This window comes from Echinops telfairi, unplaced genomic scaffold (assembly GCF_000313985.2).
Source record: "Echinops telfairi isolate 266 unplaced genomic scaffold, ASM31398v2 ScPeMD7_18;HRSCAF=68, whole genome shotgun sequence".
Lineage (NCBI taxonomy): Eukaryota > Metazoa > Chordata > Mammalia > Afrosoricida > Tenrecidae > Echinops > Echinops telfairi.
The window spans coordinates 69,282,208-69,303,285 of NW_022103915.1; the positions used below are offsets into that span (position 1 = coordinate 69,282,208).

Sequence of the window (21,078 nt, forward strand, 5' to 3'; positions counted from 1 at the left end):
TGTGTTCTTCCATGTGGGCTTTGTTTCTTTTGAGCTACATAGCTGCTTGTTTACCTTCAAGCCTTTAAGACCCCAGATGCTATTTCTTTTGATAGCCGGGCACCATCAGCTTTCTTCACCACATTTGCTTATGTACCCTCCACTGACTTTTTCCTTTGCTACTAACATTGCTTATTAAGGTACGAGGACAAAGTGATTGTTAAATGGTCTGATCTTCAAGAATTGATGAAGATCGGTTATTCAGTGAAATGGCCTGCGCTACAAACTAATGATGACCCCCTAAGAAAATAACTTTTTGATTCCAAGAATGAATATGATATGTAATGAAATAGACAAGAAGTTCATTTGGTCCAAGCTACTTTTGTCTTCAGCACAGATGATAAATGATACATTGTTTGGCTGTGAAAAGAGTGTCTTTTGTTTTCCTTCATTTTCTGATTTGAAATAATGCAAGATCATTTTACTTACGTCTGAACTTTGTCAGTGGCCCTTCGGGTGGCCTCCACGGCCTGCTGAAGCTGCAACTCTAGGGTTGCTTGTTGGGCCGCAGCCTCTTGCAGTTGAGTAGCCAGTGCTTCATTTTGTTGCTGAGTGATAGACACAATGTCCTCTCGGTTTCTCAAAGCTTCTTCATACGTGCTGAGAGTATGGTTAAACTGATCCTTCAGATTTTCTTCTTGGGATAAAGATTTGTGCAAACTGTGAAAATACAAACAAACAAATTTAAACAAAATATGGAAGCTGATCAAGCAATGATATCATCTCAATTGTTCTGAAAATGAATTAAATAACCTACTTTTAGATGATTAACTGGCTAAAGAAAATAATTTAATCATAAAATTATCATTGATAATGATCCTTCTTTTAAAAAATCTGTTTGTTTTTTATTTGTTTACACAGCTAGCAACATTCTCATTTACAAATTTCTATGCAGATTTCTCAGTGATCTTGGTTGAGTTTTTTCACAAAGTGCCAGCATACTTGTGATTTCCAGATTTCCATCCTTGTTCTGTTACCATGAATCTAGCTTCTCTGCCCTTGCTTACCTCCTCCTATTTGGCCTAGGTTAATGTTTCCTGTTTGGTTTCTTTAGGATGATTACTTATTAAAGAACCACAGTATCTGTAGGGGGTGCAAAACTCACCACCTATTTGATGCTGACTCACAGTGACCCTATAAGGTAAGATAAAACTGCCCGTGGGTTTCTGAAATTTTAACATTTTTTTATGGGAGCAGAAAGCTTCATCCTTCTCTCATGGAGCCACTGGTAGTTTTGAACTGCTAACCCTGTGGTTACCAGCCCAATGTTTAACCACCATGCCACAGAGCTCCTCCCCCTTGCAAGTGACAGTATTTATTTTAAGTCATGTGGATGAACAGACCTCTTGAAGTAATGAGCTCCAAGTTTAATGGATAGTCCAGCCCCCTCCCCCATCCCTGCCCCCTACCTGCCCCCATTCTACATGGAACCTTCTGTTGCGCTCTTCGCAGGAGTGTTTGCAGTGGTTGTTGGCAACCATCTAGTTTTGGTTTCAAGGTAGGTAAGGACAGGGCTTGTATAGATTGTCTTCTAGGCTAGTTTCTTCTTTGAGTCTTTGCTTCTCTTCTTTGCCTCTTTCTCGAGATATTAGAGACACAACCTTGTATCTTAGATGGCTGCTTTCAAGCGTTCAAGACCCCAGAAACTTACTCACCCAACTGGCAGATAGCAAATTACCTTTATGAACCATGTTGCACCGACTGATCAAGGTGATCCACATGTTCTACACCCTCAGGTGCAATAAACAAATTCCCTGAGATATTTGATTAGGTCTACGGCATATTAGTGACTGTGCTCCCACTGGGGCATGTTCTATGTACAAGGTTTCCCTGCTATCAAACAGCAGAGCATACCTATAAAAGCTTTCAGAAGCCAAAATGGCCTAAAATACTATTAATTTATATAGGAAAAAATTAAGAGCATTTTCATACCATGAAAATAACCTACGGTTGCCAAATAACACTACTAAAACTAAACTAAACTAAAACACTACTACGTAGTGTTTACGGGCACCGTTCAGAGCTGTGGAGCTTGAAGGCAGAGGCTGAGTGTAGTCCTGAGGGAGAAGCTTGGTGAGAACACTCTTGCAGCTTCGGGTGTGTGCTGTCTCTTCAATAGCTTCCAGCAAAACAAATGCTGAATGCTAGTTTCACTTTTTGCCTTTTGTCACACAACATTTCTCTAGTTCTTTATGCTCCCCGCCCCCTCCCACACCCCACTATCATGACCCCAGTTCTATCTTTCAAATCTGGCTAGACCAGAGCATGTACACTGGTACAGATAACGGCTCTCGACACATAGAATGCAGGACAGATAAACCCCTTAGGATCAATAATGAGAGTAGCGATACCATAAGGCTAGGGGGAATTTGGGGGCGAGATAGAGGGGAAAAGGGGGAATTGATCACAATGATCGACATACAACCTCCTCCAGGGGGGATGAACAACAGAAATGTGGGTGAAGAGAGACAGTGGCTGGTGTAAAATATGAAAATAAAAATATAAATTATCAAGGGTTCAGAAGGGTGGGTGGGGTGGGAAAAGAAGCTGATACCAAGGACTCAAGTAGAAAGAAAATGTTTTGGAACTAATGATGGCAATATATGTACAAATGTCTTGATACAATTGATGTGCGGATTGTTATAAGAGCTGTAAGAACCCCTAATAAAATGATTTATTAAAATTAACTGAAAAAATGAACACACAAAAGGGAAAAAATCCTCCTTAGATTCTTTTAGTTAATGAAAACAGGTACCAATATAGGTCTTTTACTAACACAAAAGTGAAATGGTATAATGAGAACTTTTGAAAAGAGGTGTTTGCCTGGATATATCCTAAAGCTCACCACCACTGAGATGGTATCAACTCATAGAGACCCTATAGGACAAGGCAGAACTGCTCCTGTGAGTTTCCAAGACTGTGACTCTGTACCAGAGGAGAAAGCCTCATCCCTCTTCTGTGGAGAGACTGGCGGTTCCGATCTTGCAGACTGCAGCCGAGTTTGTAAGCACTGGGCCACCGGAGCACCGCTAGAGCACACATAAACATACAGAAGCATATACCTTCAGCTATACCTAGACATGCACATTTGTATATGGATATGGATGGACACAGTGGCTGCAATAATGGTCTCCAACATAAGAACAATCGTGAGGATGGTGCAGGACCGGGGTGTGTTTCTTTCTGTTGGTCACAGGGTCACTATGAATCGAAACTGATTCCATGGCACCTAACAACACGAATCCAAAGATAATGGATGACTCTGCGTATCAGATACTTGCCATCGTAGAAACGATGAACTATGCAGTTTTCCTCTGATTCTTAAATGCTTCCTCCGCCCCACTACCATGATCCCAATTCTACCTTACATATCCGGCTGGCCTGGAGGAGGTGTACTGGCACAGATAGGAACTGGAAATACAGTGAACCCAGGACAGATGAATCCCCCAGGATCAGTGGAGAGAGTGGCGATGGTGGGAGGGTGGAGGGAAGGAGAGGGAGGAAGGGGGAACAGAGGACAAGGTCTACATGTGGCCTCCCCCCTGGGGGACGGACAGTGGAGAAGTGGGTGAGGGAGACATGGGATGGGGTAAGATATGACAAAATAAAAATAATTTATAAATTATCGGGGGTTCGGGGGGAGCGGGGAGGGAGAGGGAAAAATGAGCTGAAACCAGGGGCTCAAGTGGAAAGTGGGTGTCGTAAGAATGATGAAGTCAACATATGTACTAAAGTGCTGGACACGATGACGTATGTATAGATTGTGATGAGTTGTATGAGCCCCTAATAAAATGATTATTTTTAAAAAAAAAGATACTTGCCATCATGAAGAGTTCACTGAAGATACTGGTGAACAGCAAAGTAGGGTGAAGATAACAGCAAAGTAGGGTGAAGAAATTAGATGGTGCCCAGCTGTCAGAGAAATAGCATCGGGGATCTTACAGTTTGTCTTAAACAAGCAGCCATCCATCTAAGTGAGGTGTTAGCTAAGTCCTCATGGAAGAAGCACATCAGCCTGTGTTACACAGGACTGTAAATAAAATCAAAGACCAGAGCAGAGAACTGAATTAGCCCTTCAATTTTGAGCACCTCGTTTCACAAAAGGAGAAAGTGAAAACCTAAAATCCATCTGCAGGGTCTGCACAGTCTCTGGCGAATCTCCTCTGCTCACTGACCACGGATGTGAGTAGCCTTGCCACCAGACAGCGTGCACTGGAAAGTGGATGGATGAAGCTAGAGTTAGGTTAAAATTTAATACCGTATCATTTGTTCTCCCTTTTGACCCATTTTAAATTTGTTTAGTTTTACTGTTTTCTGCTTTCTTTGGGATTCAGTTTTTTCTCTGTTTTATTTAGTTATTGTTGTTGAGTTTTGTTCTTCCTTTTGCATGCTTCTCTTTATATGAAATCCAGGACAGTAACTATAGGGGCAGTAACTGGATTCATAGTTTCTTAGGATTATTTCAGGGGAGGTTGGGGGGAAATGGGGAGCTAATAATAATAAGTACACGAGAGAAGAAAATGTTCCAAAATTGGTTGTGGTGATAATTCCACAACTATTTTAACTACGTTTAACTACTGAATTTTATGAAATGTGAATTGTATGTCAATAAAACTATTAAAGTTAATTTTTAAAGTTTAAAATTTAAAAGATAATGGATTTTTTTCATGAACTTTTAGGAGTTCCTTTGTATATGTGTATGCAAATATACATATCTACTTAACCACATACACACATATAACTGAAAATTGTTCTACTTATCTCCTTTTACATAAAAGGTACCCAGACAAATGAATATGATTACTGAAAAATAAAAAGGATGCTAGTAGTTATTAATTAATAATCCACCCAACAATGGTTACAACACTACATTGACAGGGAACCACCAGGAGTTCAGGCCAAATTCAGAAGAGGACGTGGAACAAGAGATACTGCTGATGTCAGATGGATCTTGTCCCAAAGCAGAGACTACTAGAAAGTTGTTTGCTTGTGTTTCATGGAGGATGGAAAGACATTCAACCGTGTGGACCATAATACACTGTGGATAACCTTGATAAGAATGGGAATTTCAAAACACTTCATTGTGCTCATGAAGAAGTTGTACATGGACCAGAAAAAGGGCATACTGCATGGTTTCAGATCAGGAACGGTGGGCGTTAGGGTCCTATCCTCTCACCGTACTTCTTCAATCTGTATGCTGAGAAATCATGAGAGAACCTGGATTCTATGAGGAAGAGTGTGATATCAGGATTGCAGGAATGTGTATCAACAACCTGTGGTACCCAGTTTACAAGGCTTGCTTGTTGAAATTGAGGTAGACTTGAAGCACTTGCTGATGAAGATAAAAATTGTAGCCTTCAGTATGGATTACAACTCAATGTAAGGAAAACCAAAATCCTCACAATTGGACCAATAGGTAAGATCATGATAAGTGGAGGAAAGGTTGAAGTTGTCAAAGATTTTATCTTGGCGCCACAATCAATACTCATGGCCTGTGGTTTTCCTGCATTCAGGAAACTGCATGTGTTTTGAGAGTCTGAAGAGGACTTTATAGATTGGTATTAGACATATGGGCTGATATCAGACTTATGGACTTGATCTGGACTGGGCTGAAAGGTTTTCTCAATGTTCAATTGTTCTTGTATATAAATCTCTTTCTTATACGCATATGTGTGTCCATGGATTTGTTTCTCTGGTCTACCCAGACTAACACAATGTGAGAGGCAAAAGAAAAGGAAGCATCAGGGTGCCTTTCATCTTTCTGGCTTTCGGTGCCTCAATCAAGGAGGGAACACGATAGTAACTCTGAGAGAGAAGAATATAAAGTAGTGGAAGTGACTGATGTGATTGCAAAGGAAAGGATTATAATCTGAAAAGAGAACTGAGGTCACAACCCTTGGAGACACCTACATACAAGGTGAATTTATGGGGCAGGAAAGCCAAGTGAAATCTTGCACGAGAGACTCAGAAGGATCAGCTGGAATCCTGCGAAGGCCAGAGCATTATTACAGAGGTCAGGGAACAAGAGTTTCTCGAAGAAAGTTGTGGCAGAGGTTTGTGATTTGTGAGAATTTCTACCAAACACTCCAATGAAAGCAGACTAAAATTAGAAAGAAAGAAAAGAGAGAGAGAGAAACCGTGAATTGCATTAGGTAAATCTGCTGCACAAGACCTCTTTAGAGGACTGAAGAGCAAGGATGTACTTTGAGGACTAAGGTGCACCTGACCACAGCCATGGGATTCTCTATTGCATCGCGTGTATGGGATGGTTGGACATTAAATAAGGAAGCCCGGGGAAGAATGGCTGCTTGGAATTGTGGTTCTGGAGAAGAAGACTGAAAGAGCCATGGACTGCTAAAAGGACAGACTACTCTGGTTAGGCCAGAGTGCTCCTTGGAGGCAAGGACGGCCAGACTTTGTCTTCCATACTTTGGACATATTGTCAGGAGAGACCAGTCCCTGGAGAAGGATGTCATGTTAGGTAAAGTGGAGGGATGACAGAAAAGAGGAAGGCCTGGAGTTGGCTCAGGTACAGGGACAATTTTGAGGATGGTGCAGGACTGTGGTGTGCTTCATTCCATAGTGTGTAGGGTCCCTTTGGGTTGGAACCAACTCAATGGCACTTAACAACAACAACAATTAGGCTTTATCAATGTATGTTCAGTTTTCTTTAGAAGGAATAGCAGATGGTTCGAAAATAAAATCTCTCTGGTTAAATGATGAAGCAGACTAAAATGACTGGGGAAAGTGAGACGTTAGAGAATGGTCATCATATTTGTAGTTCCAGGGCCTATTCTGTAAGCAGTTCATGAGGGTGAACAATGTTTGTGCAAACGCCAATAAGCCTTATACATAGCATTTTCTTGTCACAATTGAAACAGGATGAAGCCAAAATCACTGGTAAAGCTATATGGAAATAACATTCATTCTGATATATTTTCTTTCTGTTAATGAATCTTATGTCTACTACGATTATTCATTAAGTCATACAGAATAAATACCATACAAATTAAGACTAAATAAATGCAGAAGAAAATGAAGACAAATAGAATCCTAAAATGCTAAAGGTCAACTCTGATATGTCATTACACCTACCACCTGAGGTTATTTTCAAATGGCACCTAGCACCTTACTCAATTAAATAAAGACATTTTGAAAATATAAATATTTAATCTGAGATATTTCAAACCTACACAGGAGATGGTCTTGATTTTATTAAATAAAATCATTTCAGTACATGCATACCAAGGAAATGTAGATTGGAGACTTGAAAATAGCCTAATTATATAATAAAGATTGATAAGATGATTAAGAAATAATATAATTAATTCTTAAAGCTACAGAGAGCTTGTCAGAGAATCTACCACTAGCCAAATATATACTCTACTTTATTTTATGCTGTTTAAATTAATTATAAATTTCTGTTTTTACTTAAAGCTACCAATAAGCCTTGAAGGTGTGCTCACGTGGCAAGGCCTCATATTAGAATAAGAAGGAGACTTAACAATCATAGTGTATCTAAAAAAAGTATTTCAAGATTGAAATGAAAACAAACAAACAAGGACTGAAATGATTCCCTGAAAAAGGAGAGTGTTACTAAACGCTAGTCCCCGGGTTACTATTTTTAAAATGAGAATGGTGCATAATGCTACATTTTTAGGGTCAAAGAAATAATCTTTCTTTGTGGTTTTCATTTTACTATTGATGAACTAACCCTGTTCTCAGTTCTTCCTCTGAATCTAGGTGCCTACCGATTCCCGTTGTGTGTGTGTGTGTGTGTGTGTGTGTGTGTGTGTGAGCCCGTTTTCCTATTCACTCCCTCCAATACACTGACTCTCCTGTTCCAACTTCCAATTTGCTCCAGCACTGTCTTTTTGAAGATCCAAGAAAGAAAGAAATAGAAACATTAAAAAAATACCAAACACAACCTTAAAAAGATAAGTTGATTTATTTTTTTCACAATTGGGATATTATTATCTACATTTTAATTGTTAATTGTTTTTAAAATTACATATGGTAACATGCACCTATTCAGCTCCATGAAATGTACAGAACATGAAAGGGAAATTACCCATAAATTTAGGAGAGATCTCAGTGTTTTCTTCTCCCAGTTATTCCTCCTGCTCTAAGGTACTAACAAATCTGACCTCTAGTAGTATTAGGACTGCTTGTTTTTGATAATCTGTCTAGGGTCTATTTCAACCAATGCTGGGTTTCTGAGATTCATCCTTATTGTTGAAAATGGTTCATTGTTTTTCACAGACATAAAGTATTTCATCATATGAACATACCACCGTTCACAATGCATTTGACCATTCCAATGTTGCTGCTATCGTCATTACTGGCGTGCGGCTGTTAGGTGCTGTCCAGTGCATTCTGACTCAAAGTGGCTCTCTGCACCTCAGAAGAGAACAGGGCCTGCCCTGCGCCGTCCTCACAATTGTTGCTATGCTTGAACCCATTGTAGTCATTGCGTCAATCCATTTGGTCAGAGATCTTCCTCGTTTGCATTGCCTCTTACTTCACTGAGCATAATGTCCTTTTCCAGGGAGCTGTCTCTCCTGACAACACATCCAAAGTACTTGAGATGAAGTCTTGCAATCCTTGCTTCCAAGGAGTTTTGGAGCTGCACTTCCAAGACGGATTTATCTGCTCATTTGGCAGTTCCCGGGACTGTCACTATTCCTCTCCAGCGCCGTAATGCAAATGCACCTGTTCTTCTTTGGTCGGCCTTATTTAATGTCCAACTTTCATACGCATATGCAGCAAGTGAAAATATCATGGCTTGCATCAAGGGCACCTTATTCCTCAAAGTCACATCCTTACCTTTCAACACTTAAAAATTAGTCTTGTGCAGCAGATTCACTCGATGCGTGGTTGCTTGACCTCTTGACTACTGCTTCTATTAGCAATGATTTTGCATCCAAGTCAGACTAAATCCTTGACAACTTCAATCCTTTCTCTGTTTACTATAATGTTGCCTAGTGGTACAGTTGCTAGGATTTTTGTGTAGAATTGCTTTATAGTACATGTGTCTTAGAATTAAGGAGATGCTGCAGTTTTCCAAATTGGTTGTACCACTGTAGGCGCCCTCAACAATACATGAATGCCAGTTGCTCTGCTTCCCCTTTAAAGTGGTACAGTGAGGCTCCTTAACTTTTGCAATCCTAGCAGAGCTATAGTGATATTTCAGTCTACGATTGTCTTTTTTTTTTTCAAATATAAACTCTCATTGTTAATATACCCCAATTAACCACTGTTTCTTTAAATTTGGGTCCTATTTTAAAAGCTTAATCTACCCCAAGTCGTTTATATTTGTATCTTATAAACTTCCAGTGGGTCAACTTAATTTAGAATTCTGCCTGCATTCACATTGTGAAATTTTTAAAATGCCATCCAGATTTCTATGTGACTATTTTAGTTATATACTAAAAATGAATGACCTAGTTAAAAATATCCCCATTATTATGCTCATACTACTCTGATCTCATCCTCTGTGAATTCTTCACTTTCTGGTCTTCCGTCATTTGCTTTTGGAAGCAAATTTATTCTACAATTTCTTTTTTCTCTCAAATGTCCTTGTGATGGTGATCTTTGGCTTTTAAGCTCAATAAGCTATTTATTATTAAAAATGTCTTTGAAACCTTCTAATTCCCCTGAAGACTTACTGAAGCAAAAGGAGCTGGAGTGATAATGATGATTTTTTTTTTTTACTAAAGTAGACTTAATATAACATACAATTAACCATTTGTCATGTATACAGTGCATGATATTTCTTGCACTAGCAATGCTGTGTAACCACCACTTCTCACTAGTTCCAAAACTTTTGAATCACCTGACTCCCCATTTCTTCCCAAGTTTTGAAGCCAAGAAGAATGAGTCCAACTTTGCATTCTTTTCTAAACGTTATTTTAGGATTTGCTTTTCCATTTTTCAAAATTAAAGATCATTGGGTTTTTAATAAGGGTTATGTGAATTTATAGATTGCTTTGGGGCATATCATCATCTTGATAACATGAACTTGGCTTTCAGAAAAACAAACAAATCGGTCTTGAAAAAGTACAGCCAGAATGCTCCTTAGAAATGAAGAAGATGAGATGTTATCTCCTGCACGTGGGACACGTTATCAGGAAAGATGAATGCTTGGAAAAGGAAGACAAGCTAGAGTGACCCCATGCTGCACAACAAGCTCCAACACAGTAATCGTTGTAAGGACAGGAAAGGAGCAGGCGACATACTGTTCAGTTGTACTGACTGCGGTCCGTCTGAGCCAGAATGGGCTCGATAGCATCTAGCAGCAGCAATAATGCATAAACAAGGACATCTTCCCATTGACTCCAGGCTTCTTAAATGCCTTTCAGCAACATGATTTTGAGATGTTACTATATATGAAATTTTAAAAATTCCTTTCATTTTGCTTAGATGATATATAGGAACAGGATTTTTGAATGTTGATCGTGTACACTACCTTGTTGAATGTACTAGCTCTAGCAATTTGTGGATTCTTTGGGATTTTCAATATGTAGACTTCCAAAGTTTCTCTGCATGGAATCCTAAGTCTTGATATCATTGGAAAAACCCCAAAACTATCTTGATGTAGTTTTGAGGTCCTGGCTAGAGGCTAGTCTGTTCCTCTCTGGACAAGCTAGTTAAACCTATTATCAAACTATTTTCTTTTATCAGGTTCTCACACTCCTGACTTTCATCCCAAATGTGTCCAGCTTAGGTACTTAACAACTAGGGAGAGCTCCCAAGCCCTGAGGCTGCAGAATCATCCAATATGCACATCCCTAAGGAAGTCAATGCAACCTAGCTAACTCCAAGAGTATTACTTGTAAGGTGTCTCCTACAATTCCAGCTTGTTCTCTTGCTGCAGGGACAACCAGTCCTACAGCACAGTGTCCTGGCACACTGTACTTCCCTCTCTATGGGAACTATGAGCACAAACCTAGTAACTTTTCATGACCTCTCTTATTTCTCTTTTCTGCAATACATGTTTCATCATCACTTGAAATTGTTAAAGCAAATTCACAGCATTTAAGAAGAAATAGTTTTAGTTGGAGTGATTTTTAAAAAAACAAATAAGATGCTTCTTAAAATCATGCAAAAGTGTCTTATTGTACTGCAAACAGATCTCTAAAAGTCATTCCAAAGCACATATATTAATTCAATAAATCTCACCAAAAACCCATGGAAGAATACTATTATATTCCCTTTCACAGATGAAGAATTTGAAACAAACAGAGGTAAGTAATATCATCAATGTCATACACCTAGCAGTAGAATTTGAACCCCAAACCAAACCAAACGCACAGCTATGGAGTTGACTGCAACTCATAGCAACCTTACAGGGCAAGGTAGAACAGCCTTATTCCCCTCCATGAATACTCTACTGAAAAAGGGTAGCTTTACTGCAGGGGTGTGTGTGTGTGTGTAAACTCCTTAGGAACTTGAATAAATCAGCATTTTTTTCTTTTCATCTCTAGTTGATGCTACATCCTCAGCCATTACGAATGACTATCCAGACCGCAAAGCTCATGACCAATGGATTCCTTCAGTGAAAAGAAACAGAAAAGCAACAGTGCCTAAAACAGAAATCCGCGAAACAAATACCCGAAATGTACAAGACCACACCAGATGCCATTTTTGGATTTAGAACCCATTTGAGTGGTGGCAAGCCCACTGGCTTCGGAATGATTTACGATTCTTTGGATGATGCAAAGAAAAATGATCTTAAACACAGACTTGCAAGACATGGTCTGAATGAGAAGAAAACGAGCTCAAGAAAACACCGCTAGGAGCACCAGGGCAGAATGGAGAGTCAGGACTGCAACGGCTGGGTGAGCTGGTGACGGGATATCAGGAAGAACGAACATTCTACAGTGACTTCATCGGCAATGCTTATGTGGATGTTTCACCAGAGAATTAATGAACTATAAAATCTTAGTAAAACACACTCATCATTCTAGAGAGATTTTTCTACAAGAGTAATGGTGAAGTAGGGGTAGATACAGTCCAAGTGCACACATGAACTATTAAAACATATTTACCTCAGTGTTAATTTTCAACCCCTGGAAATTATCTGTCTCAAATATTCAAATCTTCTAAGATGCTCCTCTGCTCTACATCCCTCCTACTCAGCTCTTGAATAGATACCCTCATGCCCCAGGGTCTGCCATTCACTGCAACCTCTCACAGAAAGTTACGAAATATAGAGGACATGTCTGTCTCAAAGGGTGGTGGGTGCTGTTACTCCCAAATCCGAAGGTCAGGCAGAGGTGAGCCCAATACAGGATCCAAAGCCAGAAGCTAAAATTGTCCAAAAGTCACAGCAGGTCTTCTTCCTCTTACCAAAGCTCAGCACTCAGAAGTAGAGGTACAGCTTTCCAGGGGAGGTGATGTATGTTAGAACTGCATGGCTATATATAAATCCAAGGAAAACAAAGGATGGTGTTTTAAGCCACATCTTCTTCTAAGGTAAAGTCTTAAACAAAAAATGTGGCTGATGCCCTGCCCCCCAGAAGAATTTACTTCAGAGGACAGCACTGAAACTATAGCTCAGGGAGAGGGGCATGTCTGATCAGAGTACACAGGAGCAAATGAATGGGGAGGAAGAGAGAGTGGAACACATCCTGGCCCACCAAGCCTTGAGGATGATATCTCTGCTCAGAGCAGCCAATCCACAAAGAGGAACACAGGGCGGCCCCACTAGGAGACATGACATCCACACTGACCCATAGCCCAACAGGGGACACTGGAGACAGTGTGGGAATTGTGCCCGATCTGATCCCACCACACCAAGGGAAAACAATAAGGGTGTGCAACAGAACAGTAAGGGGAGTAGAGCAAGGAAGTCCTCAGGGAGTACCAAAAATAGACTTTGGGGCCAGGACGTGGCACCCCATCAGACTAGACTGGAAAACACTCCTAAAGGTCAACAAACAGATCTTGAACTACTTACAGGCTTTTCTTTTTTTGTGTGTCATTTTTTTGGTTTGTTATTGTTTTGTTTTCTTTTGTTGCTTTGTTTTGCTTTGTCTTGTTTTTGTGCATATTATTAACTCTGCAGGTCTATTTAGATAAGATAGGCTGGATAAACAATCTGGCAGGACCAATGGTTGGTGGGGGGGAGGCATGAGAGCGGGGGAGGCCGGGGAAAGGAAGCGGTATTAACAAACCCATGGACAAGGGAACAAAAAGTGATCCAAAATCAGTGTCAAGGAGGGTGTAAAAGGCCTGGTAGGGCTTGATCAAGGGCGATGTTACCGAAAGGAATCACTGAAACCCAAATGAAGGCTGAGCATGATAGTGGGACAAGAGAAATGTAAAAGGAAATAGAGGAAATAACTAGAAAGCAAAGGGCATTTATAGAGGTCTAAAAAAAGGCATGTACATATGTAAATATATTTATATATGATGATGGAGGAATATATCCATGCACATGTATTTATAGGTTTAGTATTAAGGTAGCAGATGGACATTGGGCCTCCACTCAAGTACTCCCTCAATGCAAGAATACTTGGTTCTATTAAACTGGCATTCCAAGATGCTCACCTTCCCAACAAGATCGCTGAAGACAAATAGGTGCATAAGTAAACATGGTGAAGAAAGCTGATGGTGCCCGGCTATCAAAACATATAGCATCTGGGGTTTTAAAAGCTTGAAGGTAAACAAGTGGCCATCTAGCTCAGAAGCAATCATGAGGTGTCGAAGGGATCAGGTATCAGGCATCAAAGAACAAAAAAATCATATCATTTGTGAACAAGGGGGAATGCGGAATGGGGATCCAAAGCCCATCTGTGGACATCCCCTTAAAGAAGGGTCATGGGGAGGAGATGAGCCAGTCAGGGTACAGCATATATCAACAATGAAACAAACAACTTTCTTCTAGTTCTTAAATGCTTCCTCCCCCCACTATCATGATCCCACTTCTACCTTACAAATCTGGCTAGACCAGAGGATATACACTGGTACAGATAGGAGCTGGAAACACAGGGAATCCAGGACAGATGATCCCTTCAGGACCAGTGGTGAGAGTGGTGACACTGGGATGGTGGACGGAGGGTGGGGTTGAAAGGGGGAACAGATCACAAGGATCTACATATAACCCCTTCCCTGGGGGATGGACAGCAGAAAAGTGGGTGAAGGGAGACGCTGTACAGTATAAGATATGACAAAATAATAATTATTTATAAATTATCAATGGTTTTTTGAGGGAGGGGCCGGGGAAGGAGGGGAAAAATGAGGAGCTGATACCAAGGGCTCAAGTAGAGAGCAAATGTTTTGAGAATGATGAGGGCAATAAATGTACAAATGTGTTAGACACAATGGATATAATGATTGTGATAGTTGTATGAGCCCCCAATAAAATGATTTAAAAAAAAAGATGTCGCTGAGTTCACAACCTCTACTCACTACCAATGAGTCAACTCTGACTCACGAAACCCTATAGGACGGCGGTTCTCAAACTGTGGGTTGAGACCCCTTTGGGGTCAAACAGCCCTTTCACAGGGGTCGCCTAAGACCATTGGAAAAGAATATTTCCGATGGTTTTAGGAACCCAGACACCACCCCTCTATTCGTTTCCATGAGAGTCCGCATGCATGCAGATATGCCCACATATGGGTACCAGGCGTGAAGACTGTTACCCATGCTACACCATGCTTCAAGACAAAATTTCATTTATTTGTCATAAGAAATAAATATTTCACAATATATGATTACACATTGTTTTTGTAATGAATCACTATGCTTTAATTATGCTCAATTTATAACAATGAAAATACATGCTTTACAGTTATGAAGTAGCAATGAAAATAATGTTATGGTTGGGGGGTCACCACAACATGAGGAACTGTACTAAAGGGTGGCAGTATTAGGAAGGTTGGGAACCACTGCTATAGGACAAGATAGAAATGCCCCTCAGGGTTTCTCAGACTGTAACTCTTTATGGGAGTAGTAAGTCTTGCCTTTCTTCCACCCCTCCACTAAGGTGTAATTTTAAAGATGCCCTCATGGAAACAAAAGACTTGGTTTACAACTTCTAGTAAAGTCAGGTCTTAATCCCATCCTAATTCTGTCATTAGTAGAGTAGAAGATGTTCTTCAAAATGGAACTATAGCTACAGGCATATTGAGTCCAGCATTATAATACATCACATCTGAAATTATGGCTAGACGGGCCATATAAATTGACTATAACTCACATGAAACCATCAGCGTGGTTTACATAAAACCACTATTTCTATTTACTAGCTGAAGTGGCATGATCATGAGGTAATACCATAAAACAGAATTTAAATTCACTTTTTCCTTCTAGTTGTGAAATTATGTGATTATTAATGAATGGAAACTTTTCTCAGTTGTGCGTAGAAAGTGAAATTTCATTAATATTTACTTAGTAATATTCCATGTCATCATCATCCTAATTCACATGGAGACTGCACAGTATCACTCTAACAAGCAACACGTGGTCGATGTCCCTTCCGCAGTCGTTTCTGCCTTCGTTTCAGTGTCTGTCTCTTCACGTCATGTCGAGGACTCTCTGCCCACCTTCAGCTTCAATATCTTGGTTTCTCAGGTTTATGACTCACGGAGGGTTTCCTTACAGGCATTTGTGCTCTCTCAGCTGGTGCTCATACCTAAGTGCTGAACTCCTCATTTACTGTAATGCGATACATGGATTCAGAATATTCTTTCAACGAGGGTTTTACTATTTGTTACACATTTTTATACCATTCCCAGCTTCCTCTTACTCCAATCCTTAAATGAGATCATTTTTTTAATCACGATTCCCCAAGATGCATTTTTTCTTCTTCTTCTATTTAATTTAGTTGCAGCAATTTCTCAACCAGTTGTGTTTGGTGTATATGCTATTTATCTATTTATTTATTTATTTATTGTTTAAGTATCTATGGGTTAAAAAAATGGAGTTAATTATGTATTATGGCTCTATGTTTCTTTACCTGGGTGGTGTGTGTGTGTGTATGTGTGTGTGTGTGATATTATCTCCCTGGGGACATTTTTAATGTCCGGCGATATTTTTGCTTGCCACAATTTGGGAGGAGGTTCTACTGGCATCTCATGGATAGAAGTCAGGGATGCTACTGCACATTCTGATCTCCCACTATGTTGAGAGTGCTAACTCTGGAGTTCGGTGAAAGACTTCAGGTTGGAACTTCAATTTGCTATTTCCTCTGCATGACCTTGGGAAACACATTTTACCCCTCTGGCTTTTAATTTCCTCATTCCTAAAACAGTAAACACATCAACAAAACTTGATGGCTCAAAGGTGAATGAACGAAAGTGACCTACATGTATGAAAACATCTAGCAAAGACTAGGTATTCTTACCTTTATAATTTCAGGGTAAGTAATGCAGGTCTAGTGTGAGGTACAAAGTCTTGTACAATACTCAGACATTTTATAAATATTTTGCTGAATAACTACTGCCTGTTTCTACAGGTTTTTCATGAATCAGGAGAGGTAAACTAGTTTTCTTGACCTTTATTCACTTTTGATAACGCCTTTAAATTTTTTTTTAAAAGCAGGTTCACCTTGTTTTACTAAATTATATAAAGCCAAAAGGTATGTACTACCTCTTCCTAAGCGTGCATTTCCTGCAAGGATAGTGTATGCATTAACTTCCTGGTTCACTGCATTGGTACAATTTTGAAGACTGCCAATCAAACAATAGTTGATTTCGCTCCCTCATTTCTGAGGAAATCTGCCGATTCTCCAGAACAATGGGCCTTCCGTCTCAGTAACATATGGATGTAGGAAATTAACTCAGTATGAGATTTAATCTGTAAATTAAACAAGTGGTTATTCTGATTTTGTTGTCTGTGTACTAACTGGTTACACTTCTTTCCAGGAGAAAATAATTATTTAATATAATAAAAGTCACAGTTGCAAAGCCCAAGTTTTGTAGTGGGTACAGTGGTTCATGATTCACTCACATTCTTAGAAGCCCCCTGTGCACTGCCCTTTGTAATGCAGATTGCAGTGACTCTTTGTGGAAATCATCCAGGAGAAAATAATGGAACCGTCGGTAAGTAACGAATTCTCAAGATTTTAAAATATCTCCTTGTTCAAAGTACTATAGTACTCACAAATTCTCATAATCAGCTCCTGATTACGAAAAAGTGTATTTATACACTTCATGAATTTGATTATTTTGGAAGTGGAGTAATAAGGGATTGTGCTCAGAAATCTGCTTATATTATGTTCTAGAACACAGGCACCAGAGTTAACCTGAAATCATACTATATAACATAGCAATATGTTATGAGCATCACTGAAGTGCATGTCTGCAAACGAAATGCACACCCGTGTTTTCGTATGTATCTCTAACCAAACTCCGTGCCATCAGTCAGTTCAACTCATGGTGACCTCATAGGACAGAGGAGAACTGTGCCAGAGGACTTACAAGTTTGTCATTCTTCATAAGGGCAGAGTGTCACATCTTTTCCTTGCAGAAGAACTGGTGAGTTTGAATGACTGACCTTTTGACTAGCATCTGAGTACTTAACCACTGCACCACCAGTATGTGTGCTATCTCTCTCCGTGAATTCCAAACGTCCGTGGAAAAATTCCATCATCTTTTCATTCCACTTTCCTACAAACTTTATAAAGCCCTTCATGTGTATGAGCATACATATATAAACACACATGCAAACACACATGCATATATGTATGTGTGTATAGATGTAATATATATAAATATAGGTATGTGTGCTTATCTATATGTATCTATCTATCTATCAAGGGCTTTTGTAGTGTAGTAAGTTAAGCAATGGGTTGCTGATGTCTAGGTCTGTAGTTTAAACCTACCAGTTGCTCCATGGGAGAAAAAAGAAGTTGTCAGCTCCCATAAAGATTTACAATGTTGGAAATTTTACACAACAGTTCTACTCTATCATACAAGGTTGCCATAGGTCAGAATCGACTGGCTGGTGGTGGGTGAGTATACATATATCTTTAAATTTAATAGAAATGAGATTTATTCTTCTGGGAAGATGACTGAAAGATGAAGAATGAAATACAGGGTATAAAGAAGAAGAAATGGAAACTTTTAGACCTAAAAAAATCACTGAAAAAAACAGTTCAGTGGATGGGTTCCATTGACTAATAGGGAGACAGGCAATAAACTGATGAACTGGAAGACTGAATGACAGAAATCAAGCAATCTGAGCAGCAAAGACAAAGACGGGGAGTGAGGGTGGGAGGGAAAGAACATAAGCCGGAACCTTACGGAGCTATGTGACAAAGCTGTAACACTGAGATCTCTGGAGCTCGGGAAAGAGACTAGAATGAGGGCAAAGGCTTAATATGACTTGAAGAGATAATGGCTACAGACTTGCCAAACACAGTTAGAGACATAAACCTCCAAGGAACGAAGCAAACTTCAAACAGGGAAAATTCAAATAAATCCACACCAAGACACATAAAAATTAAACTTCCAGAAAATAAAAAGACCAAAATAAGCAAGTATATGAAGGGGAAAAAAAACACTTCAAATGATAGTAGATTTCTTATTCGAAACTACATTAGTCAGAGGAATGTGCTACAATAAGTTTCAGGGTCCGAGAGAAAAGAATGGCAACCCGGAGCCCTACACCTAGTGAAAATATATTACAAAAACGAAGAAGTCAAGGTCTCCTCTGATAACGGAAAACTAAGAGCATATCGCAGGAGCAGATCTGTCTTACCAGAATGACGAGCCCGTAGCTCTGGAAGAACAAGTCAGTGGTAAAAGACAGAACCTCAGGCTGCCAGGACGGAAGAAAGCGCTTGAAAAGCAAAGATATGAAGAAACATAATAGGGGTGTCTTCTCAAGCGCTTAAAATTATGTTTTAAGAATTGAAGCAAACATTTTAATACCATCTGACATGATTCTAACTGCATAAAAGTATTTTTTAAAAGCACATTATAGATGAAGGAGAGTAAAAAGCTATAAAGGCAATCACGATTTCTATACTTCACTGGACCTGGTCAAATGACAACAGCACACTATTATAAGTCATGCACACAAAGTGTAATATGTAGAAAAAGAACATGAAACCCGATACAAAGAAGCACATTAAAATGTCATAAATAAAAAGGAAATATAAAATACTGAACATTCAAGTAACGTAATCCACAAGAAACAGGATAAAGAAAAAATAAGAGAAAAACTAAACTGAACTACAAAAGAATAGAGAAGCCAGAGAGAACAAACAGAAAAAATAAAATAAAATAGAATTAAGCCTTAACTTAAATATAAGTGGTCCAAATGTACTAATTAAAAGATAGAGATTGGCAGAGAGAATTAGAAAATTCTACCTGAGTGTATGATGTCTGTAAGAAACTCACTTGAAATACTTTGCTATAGGTAAATTGAAAGTAAACGCACAGAAAAAGGCATATCATCTAGGAAGCAGAGTATGTATATTAATATCAGATAAAGTGATCTTGAGCAAACAAAGTAAGCAGAGAGGAAGAGGGATATTACAGTATGATAAAAGAGACAACCCATCAAAATGAATAGCAATGTTGAGTGTTTATTGACAACAGAACTGAAAACATGAAAACAAAACGTGGATAGAGCTGAAAGGACAAGCGAGCAAATTCACAGCTCACTTTGAGATTTCAATACTGCTTCCGCAACAGCAGACAAAGAACTTGGTAAACCCTCAAGGATAGAGAAAGACCAAACAACCCATCAACCATCAGGATCCAATTGACAAAGAATACTGTACCTGCATTAGCCGAACACACTTTGTTGTCAAATACCCATCCAACACATAACAATCTACACCCTGTTCTTGGTCATAAAATGAACCTGCAACATTGGAAAGAATGAAGCTAGAGTATGTTCTCTATTCACCATGAAATCAAATGATCAATAATAGAAAGAAAACGAAAAAAATCTCTAAAATACATGGAAACTAAACGACAGATTTTAAAACAATATATGGGTCAAAAGAGAAATCTCAAGGGAAATTAAAAAATATATATGGGTTTGAATGAAAATGAAAATAAAACATATTAAAATCTGAGGAGCATAGCTAATTATGCTGAGAGGAGATTTTTCAGCATTCAATAACATTAGGAAAATATATCAAATCAATAACTGAAGATCCCACTCAAACCTATAAAAACAGAATAAATGCAAAGCAAATTGAAGGGAAAAAAATAAGGACAAAAATAGAAATCAGTGAAAATGGATATGGAAAAATTAGAAAGTCACTAAAAAGCTGTCCTTTGACACATCAATAAAATTAAGCATGCCTAACCAAAAAAAAAAAAAGAGAGAGAGAAAAACCACAAATTACTGACATCAGTCAGTAATTTCAGCCAGTACAAGGAAAAGAAAGATTACCGTAAGCAAATTTGCACACGTAAATCCGACAACTGATATACAATGGACCAATTCCATGGAAACAATAATCATAACTACACGGCAAAACCTGGATAAATTGTCAGAGAATTATGCTGAGTTAAAAAAATCCTCTCCCAGAGGCCTTGCCTTAGCTGGGGAGGAGTTTCTCATCAGGCAGGAGTGAAAGAGGGACAGACAGTCCATGCCATATGGCAATGTGATACAGTCTCCCTTATTGAGTGGACATTCCTACGCTGGGGTTCAGTGCACTCCAGTGGAGATACGTGGCCAAGAGGCAGGGGATTATGTCTGTCTCTAAGAAGAGAGCGTACTTCTCTTGATAAGGGCGGGAAAGGGTGGCTTACTCGTGTGGAAAACCCGTCACATTGCTTTTATGGCCCCCCAAAGGGTGGCATTCGTCTTGTACTAGATGGCTACTCATGCACTTTTCAGTGTGTTTCTTTTCCCAAGCCGCACACTATGGGCTACCTGGACTTTAGATTTTGTTTCTTGAGATGTACACCGTACCATAGAGGTCATATTCAAAGGATATGAGTAGGAAAACCCACTAATTGAACTAGACTTTTCCTCAAACACATCTATTGCAGATTAAAGGAATTGATACATGCCTTTGGACTTACAGCTAGAACGCCCTAGTGAGAGAAGAAGAGGACCGCT

At 39.3% G+C, this 21,078-nt stretch overlaps 1 protein-coding gene across 3 annotated transcripts in view; it reads right to left on the bottom strand.

The window, feature by feature from the left end:
- The window catches only part of MIPOL1 (mirror-image polydactyly 1), a 391,526-nt gene that overhangs the window by 70,773 nt on the left and 299,675 nt on the right, over window positions 1–21,078 (bottom strand). For all 3 annotated transcript variants that reach the window (XM_045288123.1, XM_045288121.1, XM_045288122.1), the window contains one exon: window positions 469–699. In XM_045288123.1, the coding sequence (XP_045144058.1) occupies window positions 469–699 (231 nt within the window). The remainder of the gene's footprint in view (window positions 1–468; window positions 700–21,078) is intronic.